The sequence below is a fragment of the Phodopus roborovskii genome, unplaced genomic scaffold, assembly GCF_943737965.1.
Source record: "Phodopus roborovskii unplaced genomic scaffold, PHOROB, whole genome shotgun sequence".
Taxonomy (NCBI): Eukaryota; Metazoa; Chordata; class Mammalia; order Rodentia; family Cricetidae; genus Phodopus; species Phodopus roborovskii.
Window position 1 is genome coordinate 10,403,735 of NW_026126459.1, and position 19,521 is coordinate 10,423,255.

The 19,521-nt window shown below is 46.4% G+C and overlaps 1 protein-coding gene across 2 annotated transcripts in view; it reads left to right on the forward strand.

Annotated features, from left to right (window-relative positions):
• Positions 1 to 19,521, forward strand: part of Tbc1d22a (TBC1 domain family member 22A) — a 286,880-nt gene that overhangs the window by 173,770 nt on the left and 93,589 nt on the right. For both annotated transcript variants that reach the window (XM_051189573.1, XM_051189571.1), the window contains one exon: positions 14,798 to 14,925. In XM_051189573.1, coding sequence (XP_051045530.1) covers positions 14,798 to 14,925 — 128 coding nt within the window. The remainder of the gene's footprint in view (positions 1 to 14,797; positions 14,926 to 19,521) is intronic.

Below are 19,521 nucleotides of genomic sequence, written 5' to 3' on the forward strand. Positions count from 1 at the left end.
CAGAATTAGTTTGTTCCTCTTAGACATTTGGCTGTGATAATGACTATGAGTGAAGCTGTCCTTCAAGTGACATCTTTAGTAAATTCTCAAATATACATTTATTCATATAAAACCAGAGCACAGGAGCTTAGACATCCTTTGGCTTGCTGGCCACCTGCTGCTGAGATGGTTAGCTTTCTAGATGCTGCCTCAACTTGTGGTGGCTTTGTGAACTGATGAAGAACACTGGTACTGCCCAAGAATTACTGTGCTGTGAGGTTACACTCCTAGAAGCTGTCACGCAGTGGGTAGAGCTGGCATTGTGTGCCCCAGCATGTCTGGTGTCCCTGAGTTTCAGATCATGTGACTGGGTCTTGGTGTTGCTGCTATGCTGGATTATCATAGAAGGGTCTGACCCCTGAGGCTCTGGGTCACTACAAAAGGTGAATGGTGACATTCAGGTACTGTTAGGGGCTTCCATGTGGGTATTCATTGCACAGTACTTTGAAAATACCCCATTCCACCACCTGTCCACCCTCCTTCATGAGCCTTGGTCCTTTCTCCTCTCTCTTGGTTCATCCACCCTGCAGTTTCTGGTCTGTCCATCTAACCTTCCTACTTACATGGTGATTTTTTTCTCTGTCTTATTCCATGGATTCTGAACCTGGAAAGGAGCCCAGAGTCTCATGGTGAGGTGCCATGCTGGTCACCAAGGCCAGCAGTAGTTACAGATGCTCCTGTCCCTTCTCCATGTTCCAGTCTCCAGGTACTGGGCTCTGTGGGATGCAGGGAAGTCAGGATGGGGAGGGCTGTGATGTGTATGCTGAGTCTCAAGGGTGAGCAGACACTGGCACCATGCATGGGGAGGTTGTGGGTCTGGGTTGCAGCTTAGACAGTTTTGCAGTAGCTGTGCTCTCAGCATTAAGCTGGTTCAGCAGAGGCGAGTGTATCCAGAGAACTTGACTGCTTCAGCCTCACTGTGGCTGTGTATGGACTGACTCTGAGGAGCTGACCTGACCTGTCATGTGTCTGAGGCTTCTATGCTTGTTTGACTGGGAGTTTCTCTGTGTCTTCCTCGGTTTTATTAGGGTCTTAGCCTGCCATTTGGAGCTGCCAGTCTGGCAGAATGGGCCTGATCCTCTCTCACCCATAGCCTTGGCTTTCCTCTGAGCTTGACTCTGCTTAGTCAAGCCCCCTCCTTTGTACCATGCCATAGAGGGGAGCAGGTATGAAGTGAATGTGATGGGCAGACCCTGAGGTGGTCCCATGTAACTATGTCATGCCTGGTGGTACTCCTGTCTCCATGTAGTGAGCTCTTCTGTAGTTCTGGTGTCACCTGTGTCTTGATGGCAGTGTGTGTGTGGGGGGAGGTATCTGTCTCATCACAACTGAGATTCCACCTTGCAGAGTGGTGCTAGGCATGCTCCTTGCTCCTGATGTGAGCAGCTGATTTGAGAAGCCCCCCACAGTCAGAACCTGCAGGTGGCCTCAGCCAGCAGGCAGCACAGAGCTTGGGTCTTGGATCATCCAGCTGTAAGGCAAGTGGATTTTGTCAACCACTTGGTTCAGTTAGTTGGAACAGAGTCTTTTCCAGGCCAGCCCCTAGATGAAAACTCACCTCTGTCTGCAGCTTTGCAAGGACCCACTTCAAAACAGGACTACAAAGACTGTGTTGTCATCAGTTTCTGGTGTTTCTAGTTGAGTTTGTGGTGATTGAGTCTGGGCACAATGAGCAGGGACCCAAGACGACCCTGGTGGTCACTGTGTTCAGATAGCAGTTTGGGGAAGAGCTGAGGCTGATAGGAAGTGCAGCATGGAAGGTGTGCTCCATGGGTCTCTCAAGGATGGACATAATCACAAGGCCAGAAGCCCCCATGTGGGAATAAGTCTGTTCTTGAAAGCCAGAGCTAGGAATGTTACAGTTAATGAATGATGGGCAGAGCACCAGAATTGTTTGCCTTAGCATGGAGGGGACAAGCCCAGGCATTCCTCTGCCCAAAGCCACAAAGAACATCCCAAGTGAAAACTTAAAAACAACAATGAGAAGACAAAAATTCAGTACCCAACAGCACAGAGTCCCAGCACCACCTCACAAGGGCACGACCAGGCATGGCTGTGGTGGTGGTGGTGGTGCAGGGAACTACAGCCAGCCATATGTCAGAACTGAACCCCAGCATGCACAGGGCCTGGACTGGCTAGACAGTGACCTTGAGGCAGTGAATGACAATCGATGGACTAGTTAGACAGTGACACCAAGACAATGATTGCAACCATGGGGAAATAGAGATCACACCAAGCAGAGACAGACGATGTCAGAATGGTCCCCACTGAGTTTATGAAGATGAAGACTTCAGTGAAACAAATGGAAAACACACTGTATGGGATTATGGGATATTAGACTCTGGAGAAGCTCCATGAGCCCATGGGCTCAGAAGCACAGGTCTGTATCCAATGATAGAACAAGGAGTAAGACAATGCAAATGCTACCTGTGTCCTCAAGGAAGGTTCTGGCAGCTTAAGTACTTGTAATTGGTGTCCACTCTTGGAGAACAGGAAGCGCATCCTGGGAGAAGTAAATGTACTGCGTTTTGGGAAAACACTAGCTGTTAATCCAGAGAACCACAGAGGCAAGTGGAAACTGAACATGAGATGCAAGACAGGCAGACCAAGTCACCTCATAGTTACAGTGCTTCAAGCCACTGAGAAAGAAAGAAAACCAGCAGGGAGCCAGGGAAGTGTCAGGGCCATGGCAGATGGCTTAGGGGCATCTCAGCAGCAGAGCCACATGTCCAACCCAGTGAAAGGAGAACTCCAAAGTTGCTAGACCCCTCCAAAGCATCCCCAGAAATGGAGGCCAAATGAACACTTTTAGATAAAAGTTGAAAGAATCCCAAAGAGAGCAACAGGAGCTACGAAGTTAAAATAGCAACAGTGACAGTGAGATGGAGGAGAACCAAGAAAGCACAAGCACCATGCTGGCAGGGGAGGAACAGATTGGGGTCGGAGGTCCTCATACTCCATGCTAGGCTGTGTGAAGCACAAAAAGATGAACTGACAAGGCACCTAGGCTATGAACTGTACAACTGTGGTCAGTGAGCTCTACAGGAGGGAAAGTGGGATCATACAGATGATGTAGTTACTACAGGAGGACAAGAAGAAGAGTGTGAAAGGTGAGCAAAAAATGATGGGACAAATGGAGAACCAGGAGCACAGCTCAGTATGCAGAGAAGTGCACACTGATGGCCTTGCATGCCAATCAAAAGGCAAATCTGTTAGACTAGCCTAAAAAACAGGATCCAGCTATGTGATTCGTGGAAGAATTTCCTCTTAAATACAAAGACATGATTTAAAAGCATATGATACACACACCACTCTAAACAAAGTGAAAGTTACTGTTTGAAGTCAAACAGTGTTAAGAATGAGGAATAAAATCTTTTATATAGTATAACCATATATGTACTTACATATATGCTACAGAAACTTTTCCATATAATACATAAAACATTTTATAAAAGGTTGTTTTGTAAGAGCAAAAGTTGCTCACCTGCCCCTACTACCATTACTGAATGTACTGATTGAGTTTCAAAATATCCAGAATAAAACGCCGAACTTTTAAGAATAAGTGGATGATTCACATTATAGTTGTGGGATTTGGCTGCTCTTCCTTGAGCAATAGAACAGGGAGACAGCGGACCAGTAAGGACACAGTAAGGAGCGTCTGAACAGTACTGTCAGTAAACTGCATCTGCTTGGCTTACAGAGCACTCTAAGGGTGTGCGTCTTACCACACACATTTGTGTAGCAGACGTCTCAGTGAGTCTTAGAGGACTTAAGGAATATGATGTATGCTCTCTAAAAACAATGGAATGAGTATACAAATATGTACGATACCTGGGAGCTGCCCAATGATTTCTAAAGCAATCCATACATGTAATTAACCCTGTGACCATAGGAGAAATCAAAAGGATGTTTCAAAGTGAATGATCAGAAAAATGCAGAAATACAGTGGTAGAGAATTTATCAAGCACAAACCAAGCAGTGCATAGAGGGAAACACATAGTATTAGACTCCTATTCCTAAAGGAAACCTGAGTTACAAACTGGGGACCTCAGCTCCTGTTTTAAGAAACTGGGGTGGGGAGTTAGGTGGAGTGAATCCAAAAGCTTGTTTAGAAAATATCAATATATACATATTTATAGTCAAACTGGTTGCGGGGGAGGGGGCGCAGATTACTGATATGAGGGCTGGGACAGTTACCACTATGCAGATCCCCTAAGAATGAAGAAGGGAAGGATGGACATTTGACAATGTTATAGAACTGGTATATTTTTCTAAAAACAGAGTTGCACAGCATGAAGAACATAGGGACTGACACTCATATTTTGATAACACATTTGACAATGTCATGAAACATACATTTTCTAAAAACAGAGTTACACAGCATGAAGAAGGTAGGGACTATCATTCACATTTTTAATAATACATTTGACAGTGTTGTGAAACAGGTGTATTTTCTAAAAACGGAGTTACACAGATGACCCTAGAAGAAGTAGATGTCTTGAATATGCATTCCTACATTCATGAGAGCAAGTGAGTTGGAGTTTGACTCTTTTTTCAATGAAGACTTTAGGTACAGATGCCTTCATCGGGAAACATTCAGCAAAGAATAACTGATTCTACATAGGCTGCTGGTAAAATAAACAGGGGAACATGCTTCCCACTTTATTCTATAAGGTTGATATTTCTCTTATTTCCAAACCAAAGGTACTCTTAAAGAAAATACAGACTAGTATTCTCCAAGAACATAGATGGGAAATTCTGACAAAACTTTTAAGCAAATCAAAGTCAACACTGTATTAAAAAAAAAAAATATATATCACTGTGTGCTGTATCTGTGAATGCATGGTTGATTTAACTGTTGAACTGATATTGTCCATTATGTTAAAATATCAAAAAAGGATAGACCCATAAAAGTATCTGTGTGTGCAGGAGAAGTGTTTGATAAAGCCCAGCGTTCGTTCTTAATGAAAGCCCCCAGTAATGCAGGAGTGGAGTGGAGAGGACCATCCTAACTGCCAGAGGGCTCCTGCAAAAGCCACTGCTGACCTCCTAATAAATGATATGAGTCTGAATGTTTCCTCCAGGCCTGTACATTCTCACTACTTCTATTCAGCATGCATACAGGGAGTCCAGCCAGTGCAGAGAGGCAAAACCAGCAAATGGAAGCACACACAGTGTGTGAACAGCCCTCACACTGGAAGAAGAAATGCGAAACCCCTTCATATCTTGAAAGCTCATGGAAGCAACAAAAGAACTAACTAGAACCTGGAAAAGAGTTTTACAAGGCTTCCGGACACCAGGACAACACACAGAAATAGTGCTTTAGCATAATAGGAAGAAGAAATCAACAATTGAGTAGCCTGGGGAGATAGCTTAGTTGGTGGGTCTCAGTTTTATACTCAGAACCCACATGAAAAGAATAGGCATCATGGTGCATGTTTATAATCCCAGTGCTGTGGAGGCAGAGGCAGGTGGATGCTTGGGGCTTACTGGCCAGCCAGCCTATTTACTTGGTGAGTTCCCTGGCAGCAAGAGATCCTGTCTCAAAAATAACCAGGTGGATGTAGATGTGCCCCCTCCCCAAGGAGTGGCAGGTTGTCTTCTGATCTGTATATATTTGTGGGTATGTGTGTGCCTACAAGTATACATACAGACATTTGCAATTGAGAGTGAATTAACATCACTGGTTATGGTAGCATAAAAGTGTGAGATACTTCAGGAAAACTTGGTGCAATCATCCTGAACATGAAAGCTACAGCCGAGAGAAATTCAGAATGACCCAATCATGCCCATAGATTCGGAAAGTCAGGGTATTAAATAATATTTGCAACTAACTGACTACACGTTCAGCTTAATTCCCGTTAAGACCCCAGCCTGCTTTCCTGCGGAATGGGGCAAACTGGTATTTCAGTTCACAGGCAAACACAGAGTCTGGCATACATACCTAGAGACATCCAGCAAGATGGACAACACACCAGGTTCATCTTTGGCTGAGTTCAAGAATGGTGATTAAGGTGATGCATTATTGACACTGAACTAAGGATCATTGGGATGGAAGAGTGTTTGTAGAGAGCCACACATATGGGCAATTACATTCCATAAAGGTGGGAAAGAAATTCAGTTGCAGAATATACATAATATGTAAAACAATTGGACCATGTCTTACCACATTAAAAAGGGAACTTGAATGAATGAGACACTTTAAACTCCAGGTTCTGTGGCTTGCAGGAACTCAGCCTTTGTGCTGTGTTTGGTATTGGAGTTGATTTCTTAGAAAGTCACCCAAACCAAGGAACATAAAGGAGATTTGGACAAATATAAAAATTAAAAGTTGCTGTTCAGGTGCTTCCATCCAGAGTGAACATAGCTGCTACAATCCCTTTAGGATCTTTACAGAGTCTTCTCTTTAGAGTTGTATGGGATAAGTCCATGGGACAAGGCCTAGGGGAGATGGCTCAGTTAGCAAAATGCCTGCCATGTAATCATGAAAACCTGAGTTCAGATCCCCCTCACTCAAGTTTATAAAAAGTAGACGTGGCAGTGCATGACTTTAATCCCAGATATGGGGAAGTGGAGACGGGAAGCTGGGCAGTGGTGGCTAACACCTCTAATTTTAGCATTTGGGAGGCAGAGGTGGATCTCTATGAGCTCTAGGCCAGCCTGGTCTACAGAGTGAGTTTCAGGACAGCCAGGGCTATACAGAAAAATTTTTGTCTTGACAAAAACAACAAAACAAACAAAAATAAGGTAGAAAGTGATTGAGGGCACTACCTGTGACCCCTGACTTCTGTATATGTAAATTCATCTAGACACATTCTCTCTCTCTCTCTCTCTCTCTCTCCCCCCCCCCTCTGATTGGAAAGGAGACAGGAGCTAAGCCCTCATACGGTCTGATTTTGAGCTACCCTGTCCTCTACTCCCCTTCTCGTCTACAGTTTTTACTGATCTGTCATGGAGAGTACAGTCAGACATCCTGAATGCTGACCATCAGGAAAGTCAGCACTGCCTTTTTCAACTGAATCTAATTGGTAGTTGCTTTCTGGTGTGTTGACAGCCCTATCTTGGAGGGGCTTATCGAGATGCTTATGAGCACATCTGTGAAGCAAGAGTGATCTAATACCTCGTTGCCTCAGCTCTGTGTAGCTGTAGAAGAACCTGTATTTTAGATTATGTTACTGTCAAAAAATAGACCTTAATGCGTCTCTAGAGATAAGAAGATTGTGTGCTGTGGTGTCAGGTACATGCTGATGCTGTACAGCCTGCCAGGAGGCTTAATTATATTCTGAGCTCAGGCTCACTGGGGTCTCATGAGTAGGAGGTATTGTCTCCTTTCTGCAAGTCCCAGGACTGAGTATACTGTGGCTTCTTTGTTCCTGGGGCTAAACTGACCATGTCAAGCTTGCCTGCCTTGAAACAAGCCTTCTGGTTCTGACTGCCCTCAGTAAAAAGACAATTGTGTGCCTTTTTGGTCATGTTAAAATGACCCTTAGAGGACTTGTTTTTGAAGGAATGCATTTGTCTTCTACTCTAATGTCTGTTGGGGATATCAACCTGTTGGGCCATTTGAGGTGGCAAATATAACTTTCTGCATGCCCAGCCTGGTGTCCATTGTACGCCTGATCCTGTCCATCTGGAATTAGAGTCAGAGTTTACATGTCACAGGATGAAGCCACCATGACTACCCTCCTCCTAGATGCCACCCACACTGTGGTACCCAGGCCGGGTGTATTTCTTTACTGACTGCTTCAGAATTCAACAGTATCTTCAGCCCTAAGGCTGGCTAGCTCTTTGAAATGACTCTTAAGATGTAGGAAGCACATACTCATGGCTACAGTTTTATTGTGGGGGCATGGGCCAGGGGGATTAACTCAATGAAGAAATGCCTGGGGTAGAGATGTGGTCCTCCAGAGCGTCATGCCTGTCCCTGCAGTATCAGGACCTTTCCACTGTATCACAGTTGTGGCCTCCAAGGAGGCTCAACAAAGTTTACTGCTGAGAGGTCCTATAGAGTACATTGTGGACGAGGGCAAGTGCATCTTGGTTGGGTAGTGGCACTCATTCCCCAACTCCTCTCTTCCTCCCACGGCAAAGCTTCTGGTTTTAGGTGACCAGTCCCTATCCTGGAGCTGTCTAGTATCCACCAGGAACCCCATTAGTGTAATGGAGACATTGCAAGGTTTTCCAGGCTCCCTATCAGGACCAGGCTATTGAAACTCATCACACAGCAGGTGTGATATGAGGCTGCAGACACACCTCTTCTGGGAAGTCAGCTTTCCTGGCTCTTACCATGCCTCTTGGGCTCCTGGGAGGCCTTTGAGGGGGTGGGAATCCCCTTCAGCCTCTCTGGTCCTGGGCTCAGCTCCTCAGTTCTTGGCTTAGAAGCAGCAGTAAGGAGATTTCTTTCTTTGCCTGATCAGCACATTTCTGAAATGGTGTTAAAATTTTCTAAATAAATCTCACTTCCTATTGATTTCCATTACAATTTCTGAGGAAAAGAATTTTTTTTTTCTCCTGAGGAGGTTATCTGACTGTTATTAGAGTGTAGTACTGTGTTTGTGGGAAGTGTTGCAGCTTGTTATGTGGTAGTACAGCTCACTTGTGTTCATAGGCACTGCCCCAGCATTCTGATTTTCCTGAACCAGTTTATAATCAGGAGCAAAACAAAGCCTGGCCTGTGCTGCAGGGATGGCCCAGATGACCTTTCAATTCATCTTTGGGGCCTTTACTCCACTCTCCTACCCCCTTAGGCCCAAAGGTAGCGAGAGCCCCTTCCTTGGCTAGAATCCTGAGCTAGTAAGATGTACTTCTGTTTGGTGTTGGAAGGTAGGCCATTTGCTTGAGCCCTGGTATGCATGGCCCTGATCCCTAGAACCCTGGTCTCTATAGCTCTGGTTTGAACAGCTCTAACCTGTGTGCCTCCAAAGCCCTATTTCCTATAGGCCACCTGTGTTAACTTTTCCCTTTCCTACCCTCCTGTCATTTTTTTTTTTTTGAGCATATTCTGCTGGAGGTCATGTCACTGGCATTGCTCAGGGGAAGCTCCCTGCCATTCTTAGGGAAGGTGGTTGCTGCTGTCATCACCTCCAGTGTGGTTTTCTGAGATTGGACTTCCTCTCTGGTTCTTGGTTCAGCCCCTATTCTGTCACCATGGCACAGCCGGTCCCCAGGTCCTGTAGTTGACAGGTGTGCTGAATGCAGCACCCATTTGGGACCTGACTTTTCTTGCTTCTCAATTGCAGAGGCTCTGTGTTGACTGTCAGTTGCTCTTGTTTCTGTTCTTTTTTGTCCTCCTAACTGATGAGAGGATCAGAATCTTTCCCTTTAATCAAAACCTATTCAAGCCAGACCCAGCAAAAGTAGGCGGTGTGCAGTCTGCCCTCAGCTCAGCATGGGGATTAAAAGATTTCTTTGTTGGGTATCTAAATGTGGGCCATTGTGTATGCTCTTTGAGCAAATAAATCTGTGTTGCTTGGTCCCACGTCAATACTGCTAACCTGTAGTGGGAGCTCCAGGATGCAGTGTGTTTGCATAATGTACTTGCACCTTCAGTCTAGAAAACTAGATGCTTTCTGCAGAATTTCAGCCCATGGACCCACTATTGAATACATAGAGGAGAACACTCTGCAGGCTCTGACTACTGTCTCTTCTGATGACGTTACAGGAGTGTACCTTGCCCTACCATACAGGACATCTTGGCTTAAAAGATGGCAGTAATTATATCTGCCCACTTGTTCATTTTGCTTGAACCCTGATTACCAGTGAAATGGAAATCCTGGTTTTAGAGTTATTGCTGAGCAGAGTCCTTTATTAGTGAGAGAACATGTGCCTGTGGACGCTTGTAACAGGGGAAATGGGCCATTTCAGCACACACACTCACAGATCTAATGTGTGTAGAATTCAGTGGTCCATCTTACACCATGTTGAAAGTAGGAGGCAGCTGTTCTGGAGGCTCACTATGCTCATTAGAAGCTGGCTTAAGAGCTGGTGGCTAGTCTACTTTATCATTCATCACCTGTTCCCCAAGTAGCGTGCAGTGAGTGAAAAATGGCCACTTCTGTATGAACAACAATGTTATCCAGGTAGCTCCAGGGAGGGCATTCCATATGCTGGAGTATGGGGTTTCACCTGGCAGTGTTTAGGATACCTAGCAGAACACTGGCCACAGACACTTACAGGGGTCCTCATGGTCTTGTGTTTGTCCTTTAGCAAACTCCTAGGAGTTGAAGATCCCATATTGGGCAGAAGAGAAGGCCAAGTGCTCACTCAGAAACCTGGTGTCATGGGAAGCCAAATGTGTCCTGCTTGGCTCTTGGAGGGGAGAAACAGTTTACCCTCCAGTGGCTTGGTTTCAAAGGCAGCCCTGGTGGAGGGCCTCTTGTGGATTCTTAATGGGGACTGACACACAACAAGCCTTCCCCTGTAAGACTTGACCTCTGCCCTATGTAGTTGTCACCGCTAGTGTTGTGGTCATTCTTCAGGCCTGGTGGTCTGCAAAGGGAGGTGACCACACCTGGGTATCATGCACTCCTGGTAGAATCTGCCACTTACCAAGTCAGCCCTACCTGTGGGGTTGGGATAGGGGAGAGGCTGGAGCTTGGTCCCTTGTATAGGGCAGGAAAGGGTTGGCTTTCACTCTTCTGCTAGATTACTCTAATGATAGATAGTCCAGAAATATGTGCTTAATTTTTCAGAGCAGTTTCTGGCTAGTTTGTCTTAGAAAAGTGCTGCCTGCCTCTGGTACGCATGTTACAACTCTTTGTTTTCTAGGTCCTAAGATTCTGACCTTCCCTGTAGGTGGGCTGCTGGTACTAAGGGCAGAATGGAGCCAGCAAAGAAAGCTGTCCTTCTGGGTGTAAGGCCCCTTGCAGGCTTGTTTTCTCCACTTTACGCTTTCTGAGTCTTTGGTGGAGTGCTCCAGCATCAGCTGCTTTTTTCGTATAGAGAGTCTCCAAGGAGACCCTCTTTGCCTTTAGTGAGGTTGGGTCTAGTCATGAAGACCTGGCAATTACCCAGTGAGTCTGTCTGAGGAGAGGATAATGGAGTGACTGCTAACCCCTACACTGTTGTCTCTAGGACAGCTGAAGAGCTGCGAACTAATGACAGTAGAGGTAAGATCCACTATAGCCTGATGACAGTGGATTGCTGTGGCTGGAAAAGGCCCATGGGATAGGGCACCTGCCTGGTGCAGCTGCTCTGGCAGCAGGTCCTTCTGATATCAGCATAGGTTGTCAGTCAGCGTGCCCTCATTGTCTGCTGTCTCCAGGTGCTGGGGTTTCCTCCCCAGTGCTCCACCACCCTTGGGTCTGTGAGCTTCCAGGCAACCACCTGCATATTCATGAGAGCTCATTCCTCATGCTTCTGTGTAGAAAGAACCTTGTTGAGTAAATTCAGTCATTTTCTAAACTGCTGGTTTGCAAGTGTTCATCAGATTTGAATTTCACATCAACTGTAGCGCCCCGCTTCAGTGTGCTGGGCCACAGCCCAGGCTCTGCTGTCCCAGCAGGATGTGCCCTTGGGGAATTGCATAGGTTGCTGGGATGAAGAGCCGCATGGACCCTTGGATCTTTCCATCAGTTTAGTAACTACAGCCAAATTCAGGCCTGAAATAATTTTTGTCTTCTTAAAAAAAAAAAATTACCCGTTCAAAATCAAGCAGCCTATTAGATTCTGTCCTGTTAGCACAGGTCTGTGTCAGACATCTTTAGTAAACAGAATCCAGACAAACTCCTGTGTGCAAGCTCAGCATCTGCAGTGAATGGCACTGACTGGAAGGGCCACCCTGCAGGCAGTCCCATTGCCCAGTAGCATGGTAGGGTTGGGTCTCTTTCTGCTGGGCTTGGGTCTCTGGTTTTTAAGTCTTTTCCTCAGAAGCGGCTTGTGGCAGATACACAGGGACCACTGGGTCCTTCTGCTTCTTAGTTCAGGAGCCTTCTCCTGGGTTCTCATGGCCATCACCCACCCAGTGTCCTTTCCTGGGGTTTCAGGGTCATCACCCCACCCAGTGTCCTTTCCTAGGGTCTCATGGCCATCACCCCACCCAGTGTCCTTTCCTGGGGGGTCTCAGAACCATTACCCCACCCAGTGTCCTTTCCTAGGGTCTCAGAGCCATCACCCCACCCAGTGTCCTTTCCTGAGGTCTCAGAGCCATCATCCTACCCAGTGTCCTTTCCTAGGGTCTCAGGGCCATCACCCCACCCAGTGTCCTTTCCTGAGGTCTCCGGGCCATCACCCCTCCCATTGTCCTTTCCTGAGGTCTCAGGGCCATCATCCTACCCAGTGTCCTTTCCTAGGGTCTCAGGGCCATCACCCCACCCAGTGTCCTTTCCTAGGGTCTCAGGGCCATCATCCTACCCAGTGTCCTTTCCTAGGGTCTCAGGGCCATCACCCCACCCAGTGTCCTTTCCTGGGGGTCTCAGAGCCACCACCCCACCCATTGTCCTTTCCTAGGGTCTCAGGACCATCACCCCACCCATTGTCCTTTCCTTCTTTCATCAGCTCCATTCTGTAGTTCTATACCTTGTTTTCACTGATCTTGAGTTGCTTTTTATTTCCCTGCATTAACAATGGCCCAGTCCCTAAGCTTTCTCTTCTAGGCACACCCAGATTAGTCTGTTTGGTGATACTATAACGAAATACCTGAACCTGCTTACTTACACAGAAAAGGGCTAACTTAGCTCAGTTCCAGAGATTCAAGGATAGGATACTGATATTAGTTCATCTCTGATGAGGATGGGTGGCATCATAGCGGTGGTAAAGTTGAGAGAGGAACAGCTCATGCTGCAGAACAGGAGTCAAAGACGAGGGCAGAAAGAGGCCAGGCTTTTCTTTAGTGACAGCCTTCTTGTGAGAACATCCAGGGAGCTGTGAGAACTACATTAGTCTCTTCTGAGAGCAGTTCCTTAACATAAGGACTCCTCCAAGGTCATAGTTCTCAAAGGTTTCACTGCCTTTTGTACTACATACAAGGACCCAGCCTAGATAGCACATGCATCCTGGGGGGGGGGGGGGAACAAAGCACCACCAAACTGTAGCTCAGTGCCATGAGCATCATGCCCCAGCAAGTGCCTATATTCTGGTCAGCTAAGGACATCAGTGAGCAGATAATGCCTTCCCACTGAGGCCTTGCTTCTCTAAGTCTAGCTCATCATAACCTCCTGTGGGCCTGACTATCTCCCAGCCATGGTAGCTTGGCTAACTATCCATTCTTACAGTGATGTGTGTAGGTCATCTGTGAGATGCAGGACAGGTGTAGGACAGGGTTTCTGCCTTTAGTCATTGTGAAAGCATTGCTTCTGAGGCATAGCCAGTAGCTTGCTGGTAAGGGTCTGTGGCAGCTAGTTTTATATCAACTTGATACAAGCTAGAGTTATCTGAAAGGAGAGAACCTCAATTGAGAAAATGCCTTCATAATATCTGGCTCTAGGGCATTTTCTTAATTAGTAATTGATGGGGGAGGACCAAGCCCATTGTGGGTGGTGCTAACCCTGGGCTGGTGGTCCTGGGTTCTGCAAGAAAGCAGGATAGGCAAGCTGTGGGGAGCAATTCAGTATGCAGCACTATTCCATGGCCTCTGCATTGGCTCCTGCCATGAGGTTTCTGCCCTACTCTAGTTCCCGCCCTCACTGCCTTTGATGACGAACTATTATATAGAACTAGGAGTGAAATAAACCCTTCCTTCCACTACATGTGTTTGATCATGTCTCATCTCATTGATAGTAACTCTAAGATAGTCCATACAGTGGGGCAGTGTTTGGAGAAGCCTGGCTCTTTGTGAAGCCCAGTTGTTTTTAGTACTTTGCCTTGCACTTAGAGGCTGCTTGGTCTGCACGGGAGCAGGTCTGCTGGGTCTGGGTGTAGGTGGGATGGTACCTAGGTGAGGATGGGAGTCCTAGGAGCCTGACAGCTCAGTTCCTCATCTCTCTTTTGACGCCTTCACTATAGAGACTGGCACTCACCTCTGGAGCCATGTGTTTCTTAATTTGTACTCCCTGTGTGTATGAACTCTTTTCTTCCAAGGTATTGGGGTGCGAAGACTCCCAGCTGTGCGCATGCACTTGACACAGCTGTTACTCTCTGAATCATCATCATCATTACCACCTTTGTCTGTTATGAGAGGTTTTCCTGCCAGCTTGGTCCCACAGCCGTATCAGCCCCAAAAATAACACACAGAGACACTATATTAGATATAAAGCTGTTGGTCTGTTGCTAGCATTTCTTATTGGCTAGCTCTGTCTTAAATATTAACCTATTTCTATTAATCTAAGTGTTTCCATGTGGTCTTACCTTACCAAAGAGAGTGTCCAGACCTCTTCCTCTCAAGTCTCTACATCTTGAATCCTTACATCTCCCAGAATCCTCCTTGTCTCCTAGTCCCACCTATCTTGCTCTCCTATTGGCCAACAGTGCTTTATTCATTAACCAATAAGAGAAACATATTTATAGAATGACATCTCCCATCACTTGTCACCATCATTATTCTCTCTCTTTTTTTTATGACTCGTTTTATGCACATGGGTATTTTGCCTGCATGTGTGTCTGTGCACCATGTGTGTGCCTGGTGCCCCCATAGGTTAGAAGAGGTTAACGAGTCCCCTAGAACTGGAGTTACAGATGGTGATGAACTGCTGTCTGGGTGCTGGACATTGAACCCAGGTCTTTGGTCTGCAAAAGCAATAAAGTGTTGTTAACCATGGAGCTCTCTCTGGCCCCTTATTTCCTTAGTGAGTCGTCCTTGACACCCTGTGCTTGTGTTGTGCAGAGCGAGTCCATCGCCATCTGGACGGGCATGAAGTGCAATACCTGCAGTTTGCCTTTCGCTGGATGAACAACCTGCTGATGAGGGAACTGCCCCTGCGCTGCACCATCCGCCTATGGGACACCTACCAGGTGAGCCCCCATCCTATGGCTCTGCCCATGCCCTGCCTCCTCCTATACTGGATTCTCTGCCCAGTATCTTCTCCATGCAACAAGGTCTTTAAAAAAATCTAGCCTGGTGTTCCTGTCATCTGACTATATGTAGAACAGGGAAGAGGACTTTATAAGCTTTTCTTTGTCACCTGATTGCACTCCTGCTGGTTGGTGACAGTCTCTCCTATTCTCACTGGCAATTTACATTTTAAGCATTTTAAGCAGAGTCAAACTGTAAGTGTGGCCGAGTAATCATGTACCTTCTCTGTATAGCTGAGCAACTCTTCCAGAAACTTCATACTCGGGACTCACACATTGTCTATGTTTTGAGTTACTTACAATAAAGATTTAAAGAAATCCTCAAACAGATGCAGCACAATATGAAATTTTCTACTCTTCACCAATTTTGATGAATTTCATCATCTTCATTCATGTCTTCAGGAGATTGAGTTTTCCGGAAGAAGCTGCCTTGGCTCCCTTGAGTATCCATTGCTTATTCTAGCCTCTTTTCATTTTGTGTGTGAGGCCTGCTGAAGCTGGCCTATGCTGTGGGGGTGGGTATTGGCTTTTAGCAGTAGCAGTAGGCACCATGACCTGGAGCGAGGCATCAGTTCTCCACAGAGAGCTAGGAAGGAAGCACTAGGTGAGTTTTCCTTATAGTGGAAGAGTTAGGTCTTCTCTGCTGTGAGAGCTGTTCATGGGCTGTGTGCCAGAGCTTTGAAAGGGGGCACTGCAGTGGTGCTGGGAGCAGGTCTAGAAGACAAGGATCCAGGCAGCAGGTATTATTAGCACAAGGTGGCATTTGTCCAGGCTTTGGATGGGCTCAGCTTGAGAGCATCACATGTGTGCATATAGAGGTTGGCAGAGGTAGGGCCTTTGAACAGCAAGACTAAATCTTTAGGGTGTCTTTGGTTTAGCAGCTCACAGGACATTGTTCTAGATGCTGCATCTTTCTCACAGACCATGGTGCTGTTAGGTCCTTGTGGCTGCTATCTCTGCCTGAGCTTGGACCCTTGAATGATAGCATCACCCTTTTCTTCTAGGTGCTGGTGGTGCATTGTATGCCCCACACTGGATATGTGGGTTTTGTGGATATCTGGGTTTTTTTTTTTTTTTTTTTTTTTGGTGTGTGTTTTGTTTTTTTGTTTTTTTCTCTAGTACTTATTATGATGGTCATTGCTGTCAACTTAACAGGTTCTAGAGTTAACTGGAGGATAGCCTCTGGGCCTACTTGTGAGAGTATTTGCATTAGATTAGCCTCTGGGCAGTCTATGAGGATATATGTAGGTTAGGTTGAGGTTGGAAGACTTACCCCAACTGACAGACTAAATGAAGAGGAGAAGGGAATCTGAGCCTCAACATCCATTGCTCTCTTCTTCCTGACTGCAGATGCCATGTGATTGATTAGCTGCTTCCCTCTCCTGCCACTGAGACTTGAACTGTGAGCCAGAGCAAACCCTTCCTCCCTCAATCTGCTTTTGTCAGGTGTTTGGTTGAAGCAGCAAATAGCCCATGTTATCAGAGTAGCCCTTTCTGTCTGCTCTGTATCCTGTGTGCTGTGGTACTATCATGGAGGCCTATGTGGTAGTGTTCTGTGGGCCGTGGCGCTTGGTTTAATGGCAGAATATATTCATGATTTGTAGGATTTCTACCCAGGACTTGGCAGCTACAGAATTCCTATTCAGTAATATTAGCTGGGAAATAAAGCCTTACCTGGAGCTGTTTGGCTAAAGTATCTGTCAGTTGAGTGCATCGATTGGCTCTCTGCTGGATGACAGGAAACAAAACCTAATATCCTGTAAATTGCAAATGTTCTCATTCCCGTGATTGCTTAGGCCATTCATGACCCAGGCCCTGCTCATTAAGCTCAGAGTTCCCATTATGAATAATACAGGTATTGAGTCAATCACACCTTGAATAGACAGAAGATGGATCAGCTTGCCAGTGTCCTGCACTATCTCCCTGAAGTGCCCAGCTTTCATTCAAACTTTGAGTATACTTAAGACCTCTTCATTGTATTAATTTTCCTGAAATTTAATTTTGTCATATATCAACTCATTTGTACCATGTACTCATTCTTGAACTGATAGGATCCTGGTCATAAGGCTTTTCCTATCTTGAAAATCGGAGTGTTTCTATTTTCTAAGTCTGAGTAGCTATGGGATTGTAGTACATTTTTTGGCACTGGAAGCACACTGCCATCCTCAGACAACAGTCGAGCAGCCACTCTCTGCAGCTGGGTGTTTATTGGCTGGGCCATCCTTACAGTGTGGCCTAAGATCCTCTTGGGACATGTGTCATGGAAAGGCTGTTGATAAGAACCCTGACCCAGGCCCTGGACAAGACTGGGGCCAGGAAGTGGATGAAGTGAATTGTCTTAAGATGGTACAGGCATGGGGCATGAAGATGTATGTACTCTCAGGGTTTTCTGTGGTTTATCATAGGAGCTGGCACAAGATGTGAGAGTCATTCATGGATTGGGCAGGTGGTCCCCATTCCTGTGAGAGCTTCTTTTGAGGTGCTCCATTGAGCATGATCCAGACTTGCCAGAAGTGCCTTCTTTAGACTAAGCCCTTCACATAAGAGCAACTCTGGAATTTGTCCTTTGGTTGCTGGGCTGCAGCTATGGAGTTCAATTATTCCAGCTCCAGGCCATTATCCTCACCAGTTCAGCCAGCCCATCTTGTCTTCGAAAGTTCGGACATCCATTTTGTTTTACTCTTCCCTGCTCCATAGGCTGCTCTTTCCCATGGAGGACACATAGCTTCATGCCTGCACAAAAGGTGATGTGTTTGGATGGTCATCTGATGAAGAGTGGCCTGTTCTGCTGCTGGGAATATGTCTTCTCACATCTGATCCTTTCTCACATTTTAGGTGGAATATCTCCATCTTATTTATTGTCCTCACTGCCACTTTCACCATCCCAGGGAGAGGTGGATTGGAAGGCAGCTGGAGTCAGGACCTCCTTGCACTTGGCCCATGTCCTGGTACTACTTCGGAAAGTCTTGGAGATCCATGAGCGACTCAGTTTACACATATTTTTGAATACTTCCTGAGCCCCTGGTCCCTGGAAGTATTGCAGGCTGGGCTCATGTGCCAGTGAGAGCACCTGGCCACAAACCAGGTGCTATTTTCACTACCTTTGTGTCACAGGGAAAACGTGGCTTTGAGTTGTGGTCTATGTGCTTAGGTCTCTACAGGCTATCTGTGAAGAACTTTTTATGTTGGAGGAGCCTGGTGAGGGTGGAGGTGATGAAGCAAGCATTCTAGAGAGGGGTGAGGTCAGTACCTAGGCAGAATTGCTAGAAAGGCTTGAGGGATGGGGTCACTCACATTTGGACATTCGTCATGTGGCAGTAGTAAAAAACAGTGGGAAATGCAGAATGGGTGCTATCCAGAGTCAAAACTCTACTGTGTTCCAGACTCTCTGCACAAAGGCTGTGTTCAGAGATTGGAGATGAGTCTAGGGGTTCAGGAAGCTTCTAGAATGGTCCTTCCTTTGGTGTGGATTAGGCTTGAGACTCCTCTCAGCAGATAGCAATACTTCACAATTGAGACTTCCTGGTTTGCACTCACACTGGCTTATGATAAGTTGCTCCTTAGAGCCTCTCACAAGGTGAATAATTATGTTGAATTGTGTTCTTAGCCACCTGGAGTCCTAGGCCACCATCAGCAGTGTGAGTGGTTTAGAAGAAGAGCCTGCCCTACTCTATCTTTGAGAGACTCCAGCTCTTGCTGACACCTCCACTGAAGCTATGAACAGCCCTGGAGGCTGAATGGCAGATCCCTGTCCCTGGGAACTGTGTAGTACCACTGCTCATACTACAGAGTTTGAGAGATTCACAGAGCAGTGGGTAGTTACATGCTAGGATTTTTGTTGTCCCGAGTATTTCAAGTAGCAGTTGGCATTAAGGCTGGGCAGGGTAGCCTGGATCATAGGATGAAGAATTCTCAGGTCTTCTTCATGTGAGCATCCTCTTAGCCCTTAGAGAGGTGCCCCAAGGACATTTGGGCCTAGCTGGAGCCATTCTGAGGCACATTCAAGGCAGATGTAAGGAAAGTCAGGCAGTGAAGGCATGAGAGAGTGAAGGACTAAGCTGAGGCTCTGTCCCAGATACCAGTTTGTAGTGAGCATGGAGGCTTCTCCAGTGCTTTTGAAAGAAAGTAATTTTGGTAGAGGTTGGAGTGAGGTGTGGGAGGTGGGGGACTTTCAGAAGTCACTCACAGTGGGTTCAGCCGGTCAGTATCAGACCATGAAGTTAGATTAAATTGTTTGCAAGGATTTTCTGAGCTCCTAAGGGGTGTGTCAGCTGTTGACATCCATCTATCCCCCAGTCTTCCCACTGCCAACTATAACACGATGCCTGTTCTTTGGAGAGCCTGACTGAGGACATAGAACAACATCTTGGTATCTGAGGAAGCACCCCTACCCAGGAATTCATAGCTGGCCTGGGAAGGGTATACATGACAGAATCAGCCATGTATATGCTAATGACCAAGGCAGGCACTGACATCTTGGGCAGTCACCTCATCTGCCAAGGCAGTTGGGCAGGAAACTGTGGTACTAATGACAGG